Raw genomic sequence first — 18,365 nt, 5'->3', positions numbered from 1 at the left:
TTATGTTCATTATTTAAAAATATTATATCCGATTCAATGCATTTTTTTATACCTTAGCTCTCCTGAAAACAATTTGAATACATTAATTTATTAATAATGCTTCAAAATAGGTCATATTAAGCTTGTTAAGCAGGATCCTGAAATATATTTTTTGGTAATTGGGCATAAAACAATATAGTTTTTTAAAGAAAACCCACCAAAAGGTAAGGAATATAATCGAATAAAGCAATTTTCATGTAAAACAAGCATAAGTGGAATTTGCCCGAAATAAGGACACACCACACCCTTATTTCTCAGGTCTTTTCCTGCGAAAGTATAACGACAGTATTAAAAGCATGGTATTTTCCTTTTGGGGCTCTGTTCGGCTGCTTTCGTGGTGGAAAGGACAGGGACCTGGGACCTGGGAGTCGTCGCGCTGCGCGGACACACAAACTCGCTGCAATATCCTGTTGCCAACCAGATAATTGGCCAGCAACCCGCGTTCGGAGCATGCTCCGACATGGACACACACACATACTGAGTGGTATAGCGATGACTCAGTAGGTATTTGTATTTTCATTTTTAGGTCAAACTGCATCCGATTATTGTGGCATTTGCTCCGCTGTCGGCAGGACTCGGACTAAGGAATAGTATGGAGAACTATGATTGTCAAATCCGAAAAGTATAACAATATATGCAAATATATTGAACGACACTTCGAGTACGGATAACTCCCCCGGAGCAACGAAAACGCTAGCTCCGCTCGAGTTTCTTCGGTTAGTGAATCCCAGTTAAAGTACCTATTATGACGACCACCAGCGTGTGCAAGAGGATCTCCTCGAGCACGGCGTCCGCTGAGTTAACCAAATCCCTCCCAGCCACACCATCATCATCCCAGGGCTCGTCGTCCGTCATCTGCGAGGAGGTTTTCGACGAGGCGTGTTTCCCCTCATCGGAGGGTAAGTTCCGTCGACTAGTTACCCCAATTGGTAACTTATTTAACCCATGTGTACATAACTGTGTAGGTGAGAGTAGGTAATATCGGCTTTTTCGGTGAAAATCCACGTTTGGCAAGCAATTTGTTTGCCCCAAACTAGTTTTATAGGTTTACGGAGTTAGAATCCAATAATAAGTGATTTCTTACATGTGTATAACGATTGAGGTAGGCGTGCTATACATATGTACTTAGGTATATACATATACGGCAATTTTAATCAATGAAAGACATATTTTATCCTGGAAAAATCAATTTTATTATTTTATAATATATTCAAGTTAAAAATAAAGGAGAAAATCAAAAGGAGACCAAGAATAGAAATGTGAAATTTTACAAAATATATAAAATAGCCTGTAAAAATTCCCAAACATTTTCATCTCCTTTACTAAGCTAAAACAATATATTAATAGGCATATTTCTTTATTAATTGTTAAAAGTAAGTTGTGCAGCAAATTTTTATTTAAATATGTATATACCCTTTGTTTCCTGCACAGAAATCAATGAGTATGCCTCCCTGATTGGAATCGAGCCTCAGAAGGAACCACATTTGCTCTATCTCGCCAAGGAAGGATTGATGGCCGCATTGCCAACGGACTGGAAGATATGGTAAGGTTTGCAAGATGACTGAAAATGCGTGCAAAAGTAATAATATTTTGGATGACTTCATGGCAGCTACTCGGAGGAGAAGAATGGCCATTACTACCACAATACGCGCACCAAAGAGTCCCAATGGGACCATCCACTAGATGCCATATACCGCGATTTGGTTAATCAGGCGCGCCAGAAGCCTTTGGACACGGGATCGGTGGGGGATAACGATGATCTGTCGCAACTGGACTCCGGAATACGCAGCATGCAGGGTATCGATGATATTCCCTCGCCGGGTTCCCTGCCCCCGAACAATTTGGCCCGGAAATGGTCGGTGGCCAGCAAGGCCAGCTTGTTTAGTAGTGCCAAGAGTCGATTTTTGGAATCTGGATCCAAGGATATGGGTCGATTGTATCAGCTTGGCTTCGAGGTGACCAAGTCAAAGCCCCAAATAGCGAATAAACCCTCGCCCACTAGTCAAATGAATGGAAAAACCCATAGGTCCGAGGAGAACGAAGGCGGTACGAAACCTTCGGGTACAGTATCGATGTTTCAAAAGGCACATAGACAGTTCGAAAGCGATGGATATACCTCGCCGTCCGGTGTCAAGGGTATTCTACGCGATTCGAGCATAACCGATATAAGTCGTAGACTGGATCGACTGGAGCCCACGATTGAGGGGGAAGATAAGAAGAGCGTGCGCTTTAATTTGGATCAGGGGCAGCGAGTAAAAAGCTCCCCCGAGGAGACTCAATCCACCAAGATGACGCAAGCCTATAAGCAAAACGAGCACTCGCAGTCGGAGGATGATGATGAGGATGTGGTGGTTCAAGGCGACGATGATGATGAGGATGATGATGAGGATAATGATGTGATTGAAGATGAGGACGTAGATGAAGCTGATAGGGAAGGAGCACTTAATCCTTGGCCCGATAATGACGAGGCCATATACAATCGCAATCCCTTCTTATCAGACTCGAATAAGACTATACCAAAGACTATACCGGAAGCAGTGAAAATATCAGGATCAGGAGATACAGTCTCGGATAAAACTAAGGACACTGATGCACCAAAATTATTTTACGACGACACAGATTCCGATTCAAAGGGCAGTTCGGTGCGTAGCTTTATTATTAATAAATCGGAACAGGACTCATCACTTCTGGTCGGAAATAATGCCTTCGATTTGGAGGAACTAGGACGAAAGCACAGCTACGAGCTGGAACAATTGCAGCTCAAATCGGTCCAAGCACCTCCATCGGACAAGTCAATATGCAGTACTTCAGCCTATAGGGCCAACTTTGCGGACAAGGAGGCCCAGTTGCAGACTGACTTTGAGGCCATTCGACGAGAACACGAGGCCAAACTCAAGAGATTCCGCCACGAGTACGATCTCCGGCTCACATCGCATCAGCACAAATTGGAGGAGGCATTCGAGCTGCAAATGGAGAAATACCGGGTGCAGTTGGAGCGCCAGCTGCAGAACAAGCGCACCTTGATGGCCACCGAGCACAAGAGCCGGATGGACACCCTGCAGGCCAATCACGAAGAGATCCTTCGCGATCTCGAGCGGGAATTGCACGGCGAGGAGGAGCTGCTGCGGCGGGAGCACAGCTCCAGGCTGTCCCAGATGCGCGAGAAGTTCGCACGCGAGCTGGACGCGGAGAGGCAGCGATTCCGGGAGAAGGGCGAGGAGCGGCTGTACGAGAAGGTCAGGTGCGAGAAGCGCCTGCTGGAGGACAAGTACAGGTGCCTCAAGGAGAAGTACGTGCGCCTTAAGACGGACGTAAAGCTGTCGCTGGAGCGAAGAAATCGACGGCGGGAGGCGCAGATGGCGCCCCAGCACAACCACACCAACAGCACCAAGTCCACCAACAGTGGCACCGAAATGGAACGCTCCATGGAGCGGTATTACAAACCCCAATCCGGAAATAGCGATAATCGCTCGCTCAGCTACTCGGATCAGGCAATCGCCGGCGAGGCCATAGTCAAACCATGTCCAGTTTCGCACAAGAGTCAACTGACCAAGTCGTACAACATACGGCAGTTGCAGCTGCAGGATGATAATACCTCCATAAGTCAATCGGATACGACCCTATCGAATACCTATAATAATGGTCGTTATGGGCCATTTCTCAAATCCGCCAGCGGAGTACTCTCCGCCAGAACGGCCAGTGATAATGGCAACTCCTCGAGGGATGGGGTGGTGGGTGCTGTGGCCACACAATCGAACCTCGAGAGGAACAACAATAGTAACCAGATCAAGGAGTCGACCGGAATCAGTAGGATCGTCTTCTCGCGCACCAAATCGGCATCCACGTCGCGCTTGAATTCGGATACCAGCTATAAGGGCGAACGACCCTGTACTCCGGTGGAGAATCTACGTCATCAGCTCCAGAAGCTCGAGGCGCTGGAGGATCAGTTTCCCGAGAATACCCTGGATGCACCATATCATCTGCGATATCCCTTCACCGACATCTCCATCAAGCCGAATGGTGTGGGCTCCGAGTTGGAGTTCTTCAAGCATCGCATACATCTGGAGCGGGATTCGGTGCGTCGGGCCAAGGAATCGCTAAGGACACAGCGCACAAATTTCCGTCTGAGACAGCGGGAGATCGGCCAGCAGCGGAAGATAACCGCCCTATCGCCGAAACACTCCATTGATCAGCTAATCCAGGAGGAGAAGGAACTGACCGAAATGGAGGTGAATCTCCATCGCACTCGTTCCCTTCTGGGCGAGAAGATAATACGACTGCGACATCTGGAACAGAGTCTGCTGAGGATCTACGAGAAGGAGAAATCGATCCTGGACCTGGGCACCATGGACGATGCGGCCACACTTAGCGATCTATCCTCGCACTCCAGTTCTGGCTTCAGTAGCACCGATTTGGCCAGTGCCGCGGATTTCCATAAGAAGAAGGACTACTACCAGCAGGAGTCGAATGAGTGTATTGAAAATTTGGAAATACTCAATGCCGAGATCCGGGAAATCCTCGATATATTTGGGCAAAAGCAATACCAACAGCAACATGATCAAACCGCATCGGGCATCCCGATCCTATCGCCACGTGACCTCGGATGGTCGCAGGTGCTCAAGCATCAGCACACTGGCACTCAGAACTTCTCTCTATCCGATGACATCGAGGGCGGTGGAGCGGTGCATATTCCCCATTCGATTCCCACGCTGGCCGATCGATTGGAGACCTATCGCCAGCTAGCCGCCGGCAGGATGCAGAGCTCCATGGGCGCCGCCATCCTCACGGCCAACACCATCGTGTCCCAGAGTCCACGGGCGGTCAACTACACCACTTGCCTGGTGGAGCGCACCCGGGATCTGCGCAACTGGCTGCGGCAGGCGAAGAATGAGCACGATTTCCTCGTTCAGCACGGCATTCCATCGGGACAGAGTGTGGTGGGCGCTGGAGCTGGTGGAGCAGGAGGAGGTGGTGTTGCTGGTGGTGTTGGAGAGGCTAGTGCTTCTTTGACCAGCGGCAGTGCATCTATTATCAATACTACAACTACTGCTGGGAGCTCGGCGCGCAAGAACGATATCTAGATCAAGGATGTGTGGGGTAGTGCATATTTTAATTACAAAGATATTAATAGTTACTATTTGTGATCTTATGTTTGTCTGAGAACTTCATTAAAAATAAGAAAATATTTGCCTGGCATTTTAAATCTACTTCTGGGATAGCCAGGTACACAAAATTCTTTTTATGGCGCGAATTCTTCAGAATCAAGAAAATTGTAGATTGGTTTTAAGCAGGTTTTAGTCAAAATAAGCCGCAAATTGAATTAAATATTTGTGCAGCTCATAGCCCAAACTAGCGATCTGTATCTCTTCTTTAATTTAAACTTTTAGCCAATTTTCGATTTTTATCAACAACTTAAAAATTTAAGATGTAAAAATAAAATCTGGGAAAATATTTTTGGCAAAAAAATGAAATTTCAAATTGTCGTTTTTGGCTATAACTTGACTAAAAATGGTCACAGAGCAAAAAGGAGTACCATTTTGTACTCCTTACAACAAATACTAACAACCCCTTTCACTTTTAAACTGATTTTGTAAAATTAATTTTTGGACAAAGTTTCGCATTTTTTTCATCAAAATTTTCAAAAAATTGAAACATCCTAGAATTCCAAAACTTGAATGCAATTCGATTGGGATTTAAGAAACAAATTCAACGAGGTGTGACATTCCATATTTGGGTAATTATTTAGAATGTTTTGATCAAAATACCAAATATTTTTTTCACAAAAAATCTGGGAAAATATTGTTGGCAAAAAAATGAAATTTCAAATTGGCGTTTTTGGCTATAACTTGACTAAAAATGGTCACAGAGCAAAAAGGAGTACCATTTTGTACTCCTTGCAACAAATACTAACAACCTCTTTCACTTCTAAACTGATTTTGTTAAATTAATTTTTGGGCAAATTTTCGCATTTTTGTAAAAAATTTGCAAAAAATTGAAACATCCTAGAATTCCAAAACTTGAATGCAATTCGATTGGGATTTAAGAAACAAACTCAACGAGGTATGACATTCCATATTTGGGTAATTATTTCGAATGTTTTGATCAAAATACCAAATATTTTTTTCACAAAAAATCTGGAAAAATATTTTTGGCAAAAAAATGAAATTTTAAATTGGCGTTTTTGGCTATAACTTGACTTAAATTGGTCACAGAGCAAAAAGGAGTACCATTTTGTACTCCTTACAACCAATACTAACAACCTCTTTCACTTCTAAACTGATTTTGTTAAATTAATTTTTGGGCAAATTTTCGCATTTTTGTAAAAAATTTGCAAAAAATTGAAACATCCTAGAATTCCAAAACTTGAATGCAATTCGATTGGGATTTAAGAAACAAACTCAACGAGGTATGACAATCCATATTTGGGTAATTATTTCGAATGTTTTGATCAAAATACCAAATATTTTTTTCACAAAAAATCTGGAAAAATATTTTTGGAAAAAAAATGAAATTTCAAATTGGCGTTTTTGGCTATAACTTGACTAAAAATGGTCACAGAGCAAAAAGGAGTACCATTTTGTACTCCTTGCAACAAATACTAACAACCCCTTTCACTTTTAAACTGATTTTGTAAAATTAATTTTTGGACAAATTTTCGCATTTTTTGTAAGGGGTACCATCATCAAAATTTGCAAAAAATTGAAACATCCTAGAATTCCAAAACTTGAATGCAATTCGATTGGGATTTAAGAAACAAACTCAACGAGGTATGACATTCCATATTTCGGTAATTATTTCGAATGTTTTGATCAAAATACCAAATATTTTTTTCACAAAAAATCTGGAAAAATATTTTTGGCAAAAAAATGAAATTTTAAATTGGCGTTTTTGGCTATAACTTGACTTAAATTGGTCACAGAGCAAAAGGAGTACCATTTTGTACTCCTTACAACCAATACTAACAACCCCTTTCACTTCTAAACTGATTTTGTTAAATTAATTTTTGGGCAAATTTTCGCATTTTTTGTAAGGGGTACCATCATCAAAATTTGCAAAAAATTGAAACATCCTAGAATTCCAAAACTTGAATGCAATTCGATTGGGATTTAAGAAACAAACTCAACGAGGTATGACATTCCATATTTGGGTAATTATTTCGAATGTTTTGATCAAAATACCAAATATTTTTTTCACAAAAAATCTGGAAAAATATTTTTGGCAAAAAAATGAAATTTTAAATTGGCGTTTTTGGCTATAACTTGACTTAAATTGGTCACAGAGCAAAAGGAGTACCATTTTGTACTCCTTACAACCAATACTAACAACCCCTTTCACTTCTAAACTGATTTTGTTAAATTAATTTTTGGGCAAATTTTCGCATTTTTTGTAAGGGGTACCATCATCAAAATTTGCAAAAAATTGAAACATCCTAGAATTCCAAAACTTGAATGCAATTCGATTGGGATTTAAGAAACAAACTCAACGAGGTATGACATTCCATATTTCGGTAATTATTTCGAATGTTTTGATCAAAATACCAAATATTTTTTTCACAAAAAATCTGGAAAAATATTTTTGGCAAAAAAATTAAATTTCAAATTGGCGTTTTTGGCTATAACTTGACTAAAAATGTTCACAGAGCAAAAAGGAGTACCATTTTGTACTCCTTACAACCAATACTAACAACCTCTTTCACTTCTAAACTGATTTTGTTAAATTAATTTTTGGGCAAATTTTCGCATTTTGCAAAATTTGCAAAAAATTGAAACATCCTAGAATTCCAAAACTTGAATGCAATTCGATTGGGATTTAAGAAACAAACTCAACGAGGTATGACATTCCATATTTGGGTAATTATTTCGAATGTTTTGATCAAAATACCAAATATTTTTTTCACAAAAAATCTGGGAAAATATTTTTGGAAAAAAAATGAAATTTCAAATTGGCGTTTTTGGCTATAACTTGACTAAAAATGGTCACAGAGCAAAAAGGAGTACCATTTTGTACTCCTTACAACAAATACTAACAACCCCTTTCACTTTTAAACTGATTTTGTAAAATTAATTTTTGGACAAATTTTCGCATTTTTTGTAAGGGCATCATCAAAATTTGCAAAAAATTGAAACATCCTAGAATTCCAAAACTTGAATGCAATTCGATTGGGATTTAAGAAACAAACTCAACGAGGTATGACATTCCATATTTCGGTAATTATTTCGAATGTTTTGATCAAAATACCAAATATTTTTTTCACAAAAAATCTGGAAAAATATTTTTGGCAAAAAAATGAAATTTCAAATTGGCGTTTTTGGCTATAACTTGACTAAAAATGTTCACAGAGCAAAAAGGAGTACCATTTTGTACTCCTTACAACCAATACTAACAACCTCTTTCACTTCTAAACTGATTTTGTTAAATTAATTTTTGGGCAAATTTTCGCATTTTTTGTTCATCATCAAAATTTGCAAAAAATTGAAACATCCTAGAATTCCAAAACTTGAATGCAATTCGATTGGGATTTAAGAAACAAACTCAACGAGGTATGACATTCCATATTTGGGTAATTATTTCGAATGTTTTGATCAAAATACCAAATATTTTTTTCACAAAAAATCTGGAAAAATATTTTTGGAAAAAAAATGAAATTTCAAATTGGCGTTTTTGGCTATAACTTGACTAAAAATGGCCACAGAGCAAAAAGGAGTACCATTTTGTACTCCTTGCAACAAATACTAACAACCCCTTTCACTTTTAAACTGATTTTGTAAAATTAATTTTTGGACAAATTTTCGCATTTTTTGTAAGGGGTACCATCATCAAAATTTTCAAAAAATTGAAACATCCTAGAATTCCAAAACTTGAATGCAATTCGATTGGGATTTAAGAAACAAACTCAACGAGGTATGACATTCCATATTTCGGTAATTATTTCGAATGTTTTGATCAAAATACCAAATATTTTTTTCACAAAAAATCTGGAAAAATATTTTTGGCAAAAAAATGAAATTTCAAATTGGCGTTTTTGGCTATAACTTGACTAAAAATGTTCACAGAGCAAAAAGGAGTACAATTTTGTACTCCTTACAACCAATACTAACAACCTCTTTCACTTCTAAACTGATTTTGTTAAATTAATTTTTGGGCAAATTTTCGCATTTTTTGTTTTGTTTTCGCAATTTTTTGCAAAAAATTGAAACATCCTAGAATTCCAAAACTTGAATGCAATTCGATTGGGATTTAAGAAACAAACTCAACGAGGTATGACATTCCATATTTCGGTAATTATTTCGAATGTTTTGATCAAAATACCAAATATTTTTTTCACAAAAAATCTGGAAAAATATTTTTGGCAAAAAAATGAAATTTCAAATTGGCGTTTTTGGCTATAACTTGACTAAAAATGTTCACAGAGCAAAAAGGAGTACCATTTTGTACTCCTTACAACCAATACTAACAACCTCTTTCACTTCTAAACTGATTTTGTTAAATTAATTTTTGGGCAAATTTTCGCATTTTTTGTAATTTGCATCAAAATTTGCAAAAAATTGAAACATCCTAGAATTCCAAAACTTGAATGCAATTCGATTGGGATTTAAGAAACAAACTCAACGAGGTATGACATTCCATATTTGGGTAATTATTTCGAATGTTTTGATCAAAATACCAAATATTTTTTTCACAAAAAATCTGGAAAAATATTTTTGGCAAAAAAATGAAATTTTAAATTGGCGTTTTTGGCTATAACTTGACTAAAAATGTTCACAGAGCAAAAAGGAGTACCATTTTGTACTCCTTACAACCAATACTAACAACCTCTTTCACTTCTAAACTGATTTTGTTAAATTAATTTTTGGGCAAATTTTCGCATTTTTTGTTTTGTTTTCGCAATTTTTTGCAAAAAATTGAAACATCCTAGAATTCCAAAACTTGAATGCAATTCGATTGGGATTTAAGAAACAAACTCAACGAGGTATGACATTCCATATTTCGGTAATTATTTCGAATGTTTTGATCAAAATACCAAATATTTTTTTCACAAAAAATCTGGAAAAATATTTTTGGCAAAAAAATGAAATTTCAAATTGGCGTTTTTGGCTATAACTTGACTAAAAATGTTCACAGAGCAAAAAGGAGTACCATTTTGTACTCCTTACAACCAATACTAACAACCTCTTTCACTTCTAAACTGATTTTGTTAAATTAATTTTTGGGCAAATTTTCGCATTTTTTGTAATTTGCATCAAAATTTGCAAAAAATTGAAACATCCTAGAATTCCAAAACTTGAATGCAATTCGATTGGGATTTAAGAAACAAACTCAACGAGGTATGACATTCCATATTTGGGTAATTATTTCGAATGTTTTGATCAAAATACCAAATATTTTTTTCACAAAAAATCTGGAAAAATATTTTTGGCAAAAAAATGAAATTTTAAATTGGCGTTTTTGGCTATAACTTGACTAAAAATGTTCACAGAGCAAAAAGGAGTACCATTTTGTACTCCTTACAACCAATACTAACAACCTCTTTCACTTCTAAACTGATTTTGTTAAATTAATTTTTGGGCAAATTTTCGCATTTTTTGTAAGGGGTACCATCATCAAAATTTGCAAAAAATTGAAACATCCTAGAATTCCAAAACTTGAATGCAATTCGATTGGGATTTAAGAAACAAACTCAACGAGGTATGACATTCCATATTTGGGTAATTATTTCGAATGTTTTGATCAAAATACCAAATATTTTTTTCACAAAAAATCTGGAAAAATATTTTTGGCAAAAAAATGAAATTTTAAATTGGCGTTTTTGGCTATAACTTGACTAAAAATGGTCACAGAGCAAAAAGGAGTACCATTTTGTACTCCTTGCAACAAATACTAACAACCCCTTTCACTTTTAAACTGATTTTGTAAAATTAATTTTTGGACAAATTTTCGCATTTTTTGTAAGGGGTACCATCATCAAAATTTTCAAAAAATTGAAACATCCTAGAATTCCAAAACTTGAATGCAATTCGATTGGGATTTAAGAAACAAACTCAACGAGGTATGACATTCCATATTTGGGTAATTATTTCGAATGTTTTGATCAAAATACCAAATATTTTTTTCACAAAAAATCTGGAAAAATATTTTTGGCAAAAAAATGAAATTTCAAATTGGCGTTTTTGGCTATAACTTGACTAAAAATGTTCACAGAGCAAAAAGGAGTACCATTTTGTACTCCTTACAACCAATACTAACAACCTCTTTCACTTCTAAACTGATTTTGTTAAATTAATTTTTGGGCAAATTTTCGCATTTTTTGTTTTGTTTTCGCAATTTTTTGCAAAAAATTGAAACATCCTAGAATTCCAAAACTTGAATGCAATTCGATTGGGATTTAAGAAACAAACTCAACGAGGTATGACATTCCATATTTCGGTAATTATTTCGAATGTTTTGATCAAAATACCAAATATTTTTTTCACAAAAATCTGGAAAAATATTTTTGGCAAAAAAATGAAATTTCAAATTGGCGTTTTTGGCTATAACTTGACTAAAAATGTTCACAGAGCAAAAAGGAGTACCATTTTGTACTCCTTACAACCAATACTAACAACCTCTTTCACTTCTAAACTGATTTTGTTAAATTAATTTTTGGGCAAATTTTCGCATTTTTTGTAATTTGCATCAAAATTTGCAAAAAATTGAAACATCCTAGAATTCCAAAACTTGAATGCAATTCGATTGGGATTTAAGAAACAAACTCAACGAGGTATGACATTCCATATTTGGGTAATTATTTCGAATGTTTTGATCAAAATACCAAATATTTTTTTCACAAAAAATCTGGAAAAATATTTTTGGCAAAAAAATGAAATTTTAAATTGGCGTTTTTGGCTATAACTTGACTAAAAATGTTCACAGAGCAAAAAGGAGTACCATTTTGTACTCCTTACAACCAATACTAACAACCTCTTTCACTTCTAAACTGATTTTGTTAAATTAATTTTTGGGCAAATTTTCGCATTTTTTGTAAGGGGTACCATCATCAAAATTTGCAAAAAATTGAAACATCCTAGAATTCCAAAACTTGAATGCAATTCGATTGGGATTTAAGAAACAAACTCAACGAGGTATGACATTCCATATTTGGGTAATTATTTAGAATGTTTTGATCAAAATACCAAATATTTTTTTCACAAAAAATCTGGGAAAATATTTTTGGCAAAAAAATGAAATTTCAAATTGGCGTTTTTGGCTATAACTTGACTAAAAATGGTCACATAGCAAAAAGGAGTACCATTTTGTACTCCTTACAACAAATACTAACAACCCCTTTCACTTCTAAACTGATTTTGTTAAATTAATTTTTGGGCAAATTTTCGCATTTTTTGTAAGGGCATTTGCAAAAAATTGAAACATCCTAGAATTCCAAAACTTGAATGCAATTCGATTGGGATTTAAGAAACAAACTCAACGAGGTATGACATTCCATATTTGGGTAATTATTTCGAATGTTTTGATCAAAATACCAAATATTTTTTTTCACAAAAAATCTAGGAAAATATTTTTGGCAAAAAAATGAAATTTTAAATTGGCGTTTTTGGCTATAACTTGACTTAAATTGGTCACAGAGCAAAAAGGAGTACCATTTTGTACTCCTTACAACCAATACTAACAACCTCTTTCACTTCTAAACTGATTTTGTTAAATTAATTTTTGGGCAAATTTTCGCATTTTTTGTAAGGGGTACCATCATCAAAATTTGCAAAAAATTGAAACATCCTAGAATTCTAAAACTTGAATGCAATTCAATTGGGATTTAAGAAACAAACTCAACGAGGTATGACATTCCATATTTGGGTAATTATTTCGAATGTTTTGATCAAAATACCAAATATTTTTTTCACAAAAAATCTGGGAAAATATTTTTGGAAAAAAAATAAAATTTCAAATTGGCGTTTTTGGCTATAACTTGACTAAAAATGGTCACATAGCAAAAAGGAGTACCATTTTGTACTCCTTACAACAAATACTAACAACCCCTTTCACTTCTAAACTGATTTTGTTAAATTAATTTTTGGGCAAATTTTCGCATTTTTTGTAAGGGCATTTGCAAAAAATTGAAACATCCTAGAATTCCAAAACTTGAATGCAATTCGATTGGGATTTAAGAAACAAACTCAACGAGGTATGACATTCCATATTTGGGTAATTATTTCGAATGTTTTGATCAAAATACCAAATATTTTTTTTCACAAAAAATCTAGGAAAATATTTTTGGCAAAAAAATGAAATTTTAAATTGGCGTTTTTGGCTATAACTTGACTTAAATTGGTCACAGAGCAAAAAGGAGTACCATTTTGTACTCCTTAAAACCAATACTAACAACCTCTTTCACTTCTAAACTGATTTTGTTAAATTAATTTTTGGGCAAATTTTCGCATTTTTTGTAAGGGTTACCATCATCAAAATTTGCAAAAAATTGAAACATCCTAGAACTCCAAAACTTGAATGCAATTCGATTGGGATTTAAGAAACAAACTCAACGAGGTATGACATTCCATATTTCGGTAATTATTTCGAATGTTTTGATCAAAATACCAAATATTTTTTTCACAAAAAATCTGGAAAAATATTTTTGGCAAAAAAATGAAATTTCAAATTGGCGTTTTTGGCTATAACTTGACTAAAAATGTTCACAGAGCAAAAAGGAGTACCATTTTGTACTCCTTACAACCAATACTAACAACCTCTTTCACTTCTAAACTGATTTTGTTAAATTAATTTTTGGGCAAATTTTCGCATTTTTTGTAAGGGGTACCATCATCAAAATTTGCAAAAAATTGAAACATCCTAGAATTCCAAAACTTGAATGCAATTCGATTGGGATTTAAGAAACAAACTCAACGAGGTATGACATTCCATATTTGGGTAATTATTTAGAATGTTTTGATCAAAATACCAAATATTTTTTTCACAAAAAATCTGGGAAAATATTTTTGGCAAAAAAATGAAATTTCAAATTGGCGTTTTTGGCTATAACTTGACTAAAAATGGTCACAGAGCAAAAAGGAGTACCATTTTGTACTCCTTACAACAAATACTAACAACCCCTTTCACTTCTAAACTGATTTTGTTAAATTAATTTTTGGGCAAATTTTCGCATTTTTTGTCATCAAAATTTGCAAAAAATTGAAACATCCTAGAATTCCAAAACTTGAATGCAATTCGATTGGGATTTAAGAAACAAACTCAACGAGGTATGACATTCCATATTTGGGTAATTATTTCGAATGTTTTGATCAAAATACCAAATATTTTTTTTCACAAAAAATCTAGGAAAATATTTTTGGCAAAAAAATGAAATTTTAAATTGGCGTTTTTGGCTATAACTTGACTTAAATTGGTCACAGAGCAAAAAGGAGTACCATTTTGTACTCCTTACAACCAATACTAACAACCTCTTTCACTTCTAAACTGATTTTGTTAAATTAATTTTTGGGCAAATTTTCGCATTTTTTGTAAGGGTTACCATCATCAAAATTTGCAAAAAATTGAAACATCCTAGAATTCCAAAACTTGAATGCAATTCGATTGGGATTTAAGAAACAAACTCAACGAGGTATGACATTCCATATTTGGGTAATTATTTCGAATGTTTTGATCAAAATACCAAATATTTTTTTCACAAAAAATCTGGAAAAATATTTTTGGCAAAAAAATGAAATTTTAAATTGGCGTTTTTGGCTATAACTTGACTAAAAATGTTCACAGAGCAAAAAGGAGTACCATTTTGTACTCCTTACAACCAATACTAACAACCTCTTTCACTTCTAAACTGATTTTGTTAAATTAATTTTTGGGCAAATTTTCGCATTTTTTGTAAGGGGTATTGAAACATCCTAGAACTCCAAAACTTGAATGCAATTCGATTGGGATTTAAGAAACAAACTCAACGAGGTATGACATTCCATATTTGGGTAATTATTTCGAATGTTTTGATCAAAATACCAAATATTTTTTTTCACAAAAAATCTAGGAAAATATTTTTGGCAAAAAAATGAAATTTTAAATTGGCGTTTTTGGCTATAACTTGACTTAAATTGGTCACAGAGCAAAAAGGAGTACCATTTTGTACTCCTTACAACCAATACTAACAACCTCTTTCACTTCTAAACTGATTTTGTTAAATTAATTTTTGGGCAAATTTTCGCATTTTTTGTAAGGGGTACCATCATCAAAATTTGCAAAAAATTGAAACATCCTAGAATTCTAAAACTTGAATGCAATTCGATTGGGATTTAAGAAACAAACTCAACGAGGTATGACATTCCATATTTGGGTAATTATTTCGAATGTTTTGATCAAAATACCAAATATTTTTTTCACAAAAAATCTGGGAAAATATTTTTGGAAAAAAAATGAAATTTCAAATTGGCGTTTTTGGCTATAACTTGACTAAAAATGGTCACATAGCAAAAAGGAGTACCATTTTGTACTCCTTACAACAAATACTAACAACCCCTTTCACTTCTAAACTGATTTTGTTAAATTAATTTTTGGGCAAATTTTCGCATTTTTTGTAAGGGCATTTTGCAAAAAATTGAAACATCCTAGAATTCCAAAACTTGAATGCAATTCGATTGGGATTTAAGAAACAAACTCAACGAGGTATGACATTCCATATTTGGGTAATTATTTCGAATGTTTTGATCAAAATACCAAATATTTTTTTTCACAAAAAATCTAGGAAAATATTTTTGGCAAAAAAATGAAATTTTAAATTGGCGTTTTTGGCTATAACTTGACTTAAATTGGTCACAGAGCAAAAAGGAGTACCATTTTGTACTCCTTACAACCAATACTAACAACCTCTTTCACTTCTAAACTGATTTGTTAAATTAATTTTGGGCAAATTTTCGCATTTTTTGTAAGGGTTACCATCATCAAAATTTGCAAAAAATTGAAACATCCTAGAACTTCCAAAACTTGAATGCAATTCGATTGGGATTTAAGAAAACAAACTCAACGAGGTATGACATTCCATATTTCGGTAATTATTTCGAATGTTTTGATCAAAATACCAAATATTTTTTTCACAAAAAATCTGGAAAAATATTTTTGGCAAAAAAAATGAAATTTCAAATTGGCGTTTTGGCTATAACTTGACTAAAAATGTTCACAGAGCAAAAAGGAGTACCATTTTGTACTCCTTACAACCAATACTAACAACCTCTTTCACTTCTAAACTGATTTGTTAAATTAATTTTTGGGCAAATTTTCGCATTTTTTGTAAGGGGTACCATCATCAAAATTTGCAAAAAATTGAAACATCCTAGAATTCCAAAACTTGAATGCAATTCGATTGGGATTTAAGAAACAAACTCAACGAGGTATGACATTCCATATTGGGTAATTATTTAGAATGTTTTGATCAAAATACCAAATATTTTTTCACAAAAAAATCTGGGAAAATATTTTTGGCAAAAAAATGAAATTTCAAATTGGCGTTTTGGCTATAACTTGACTAAAATGGTCACAGAGCAAAAGGAGTACCATTTTGTACTCCTTACAACAAATACTAACAACCCCTTCACTTCTAAACTGATTTTGTTAAATTAATTTTTGGGCAAATTTTCGCATTTTTTTGTAAGGGCATTCAATTTTGCAAAAAATTGAAACATCCTAGAATTCCAAACTTGAATGCAATTCGATTGGGATTTAAGAAACAAACTCAACGAGGTATGACATTCCATATTTGGGTAATTATTTCGAATGTTTTGATCAAAATACCAAATATTTTTTTTCACAAAAAATCTGGAAAATATTTTTGGCAAAAAAATGAAATTTTAAATTGGCGTTTTGCTATAACTTGACTTAAAATGGTCACAGAGCAAAAAGGAGTACCATTTTGTACTCCTTACAACCAATACTAACAACCTCTTTCACTTCTAAACTGATTTTGTTAAATTAATTTTTGGGCAAATTTTCGCCATTTTTTTGTAAGGGTACATCAAAATTTGCAAAAAATTGAAACATCCTAGAATTCCAAAACTTGAATGCAATTCGATTGGGATTTAAGAAACAAACTCAACGAGGTATGACATTCCATATTTGGGTAATTATTTCGAATGTTTTGGATCAAAATACCAATATTTTTTTCACAAAAAATCTGGGAAAATATTTTTGGCAAAAAAATGAAATTTCAAATTGGCGTTTTTGGCTATAACTTGACTAAAAATGTTCACAGAGCAAAAAGGAGTACCATTTTGTACTCCTTACAACCAATACTAACAACCCCTTTCACTTCTAAACTGATTTTGTTAAATTAATTTTGGGCAAATTTTCGCATTTTTGTAAGGGGTACCATCATCAAATTTGCAAAAAATTGAAACATCCTAGAATTCCAAAACTTGAATGCAATTCGATTGGATTTAAGAAACAAACTCAACGAGGTATGACATTCCATATTTGGGTAATTATTTCGAATGTTTTGATCAAAATACCAAATATTTTTTTCACAAAAAATCTGGGAAAATATTTTTGGCAAAAAAATGAAATTTCAAATTGGCGTTTTTGGCTATAACTGACTAAAAATGGTCACATAGCAAAAAGGAGTACCATTTTGTACTCCTTACAACAATACTAACAACCCTTTCACTTCTAAACTGATTTTGTTAAATTAATTTTTGGGCAAATTTTCGCATTTTTTTGTACAATCTCATTTGCAAAAAATTGAAACATCCTAGAATTCCAAAACTTGAATGCAATTCGATTGGGATTTAAGAAAACAAACTCAACGAGGTATGACATTCCATATTTGGGTAATTATTTCGAATGTTTTGATCAAAATACCAAATATTTTTTTTCACAAAAAATCTGGAAAATATTTTGGCAAAAAATGAAATTTTAAATTGGCGTTTTTTGGCTATAACTTGACTAAATTGGTCACAGAGCAAAAAGGAGTACCATTTTGTACTCCTACAACCAATACTAACAACCCTTTCACTTTTAAACTGATTTTGTTAAATTAATTTTTGGGCAAAATTTTCGCATTTTTTGTAAGGGGTACCATCATCAAAATTTGCAAAAAATTGAAACATCCTAGAATTCCAAAACTTGAATGCAATTCGATTGGGATTTAAGAAACAAACTCAACGAGGTATGACATTCCATATTTGGGTAATTATTTCGAATGTTTTGATCAAAATACCAATATATTTTTTCACAAAAAATCTGGGAAATATTTTTGGCAAAAAAATGAATATTTAAATTGGCTTTTTTTGGCTATAACTTGACTAAAAATGGTCACAGAGCAAAAAGGAGTACCATTTTGT

General features: G+C 34.2%; 1 protein-coding gene across 1 annotated transcript; it reads left to right on the top strand.

Moving 5' to 3' along the window:
- Positions 1-368: 368 nt before the first annotated feature.
- LOC6620994 lies at positions 369-5,224 on the top strand. The gene is made up of 3 exons (XM_032725446.1): positions 369-938; positions 1,471-1,582; positions 1,649-5,224. Exons 1-3 carry the CDS (start codon positions 785-787, stop codon positions 5,118-5,120), a joined length of 3,738 nt encoding a protein of 1,245 aa, XP_032581337.1. The 5' UTR covers positions 369-784; the 3' UTR covers positions 5,121-5,224.
- The last annotated feature ends 13,141 nt before the right edge of the window (positions 5,225-18,365 follow it).

This window comes from Drosophila sechellia, chromosome X, assembly GCF_004382195.2.
Source record: "Drosophila sechellia strain sech25 chromosome X, ASM438219v1, whole genome shotgun sequence".
Classification (NCBI taxonomy): domain Eukaryota; kingdom Metazoa; phylum Arthropoda; class Insecta; order Diptera; family Drosophilidae; genus Drosophila; species Drosophila sechellia.
This window is presented reverse-complemented; position numbering and strand designations above follow the sequence as displayed.

What these genes read in the sequence shown, in the direction of transcription:
- LOC6620994 (XM_032725446.1), top strand. Translation starts at nt 785, where the DNA reads ATGACGACCACCAGCGTGTGCAAGAGGATCTCCTCGAGCACGGCGTCC. An exon ending in GTGTTTCCCCTCATCGGAGG is followed by an intron (nt 939 to 1,470) that starts GTAAGTTCCGTC and finishes TTTCCTGCACAG; the next exon opens with AAATCAATGAGTATGCCTCC. An exon ending in CCAACGGACTGGAAGATATG is followed by an intron (nt 1,583 to 1,648) that starts GTAAGGTTTGCA and finishes ACTTCATGGCAG; the next exon opens with CTACTCGGAGGAGAAGAATG.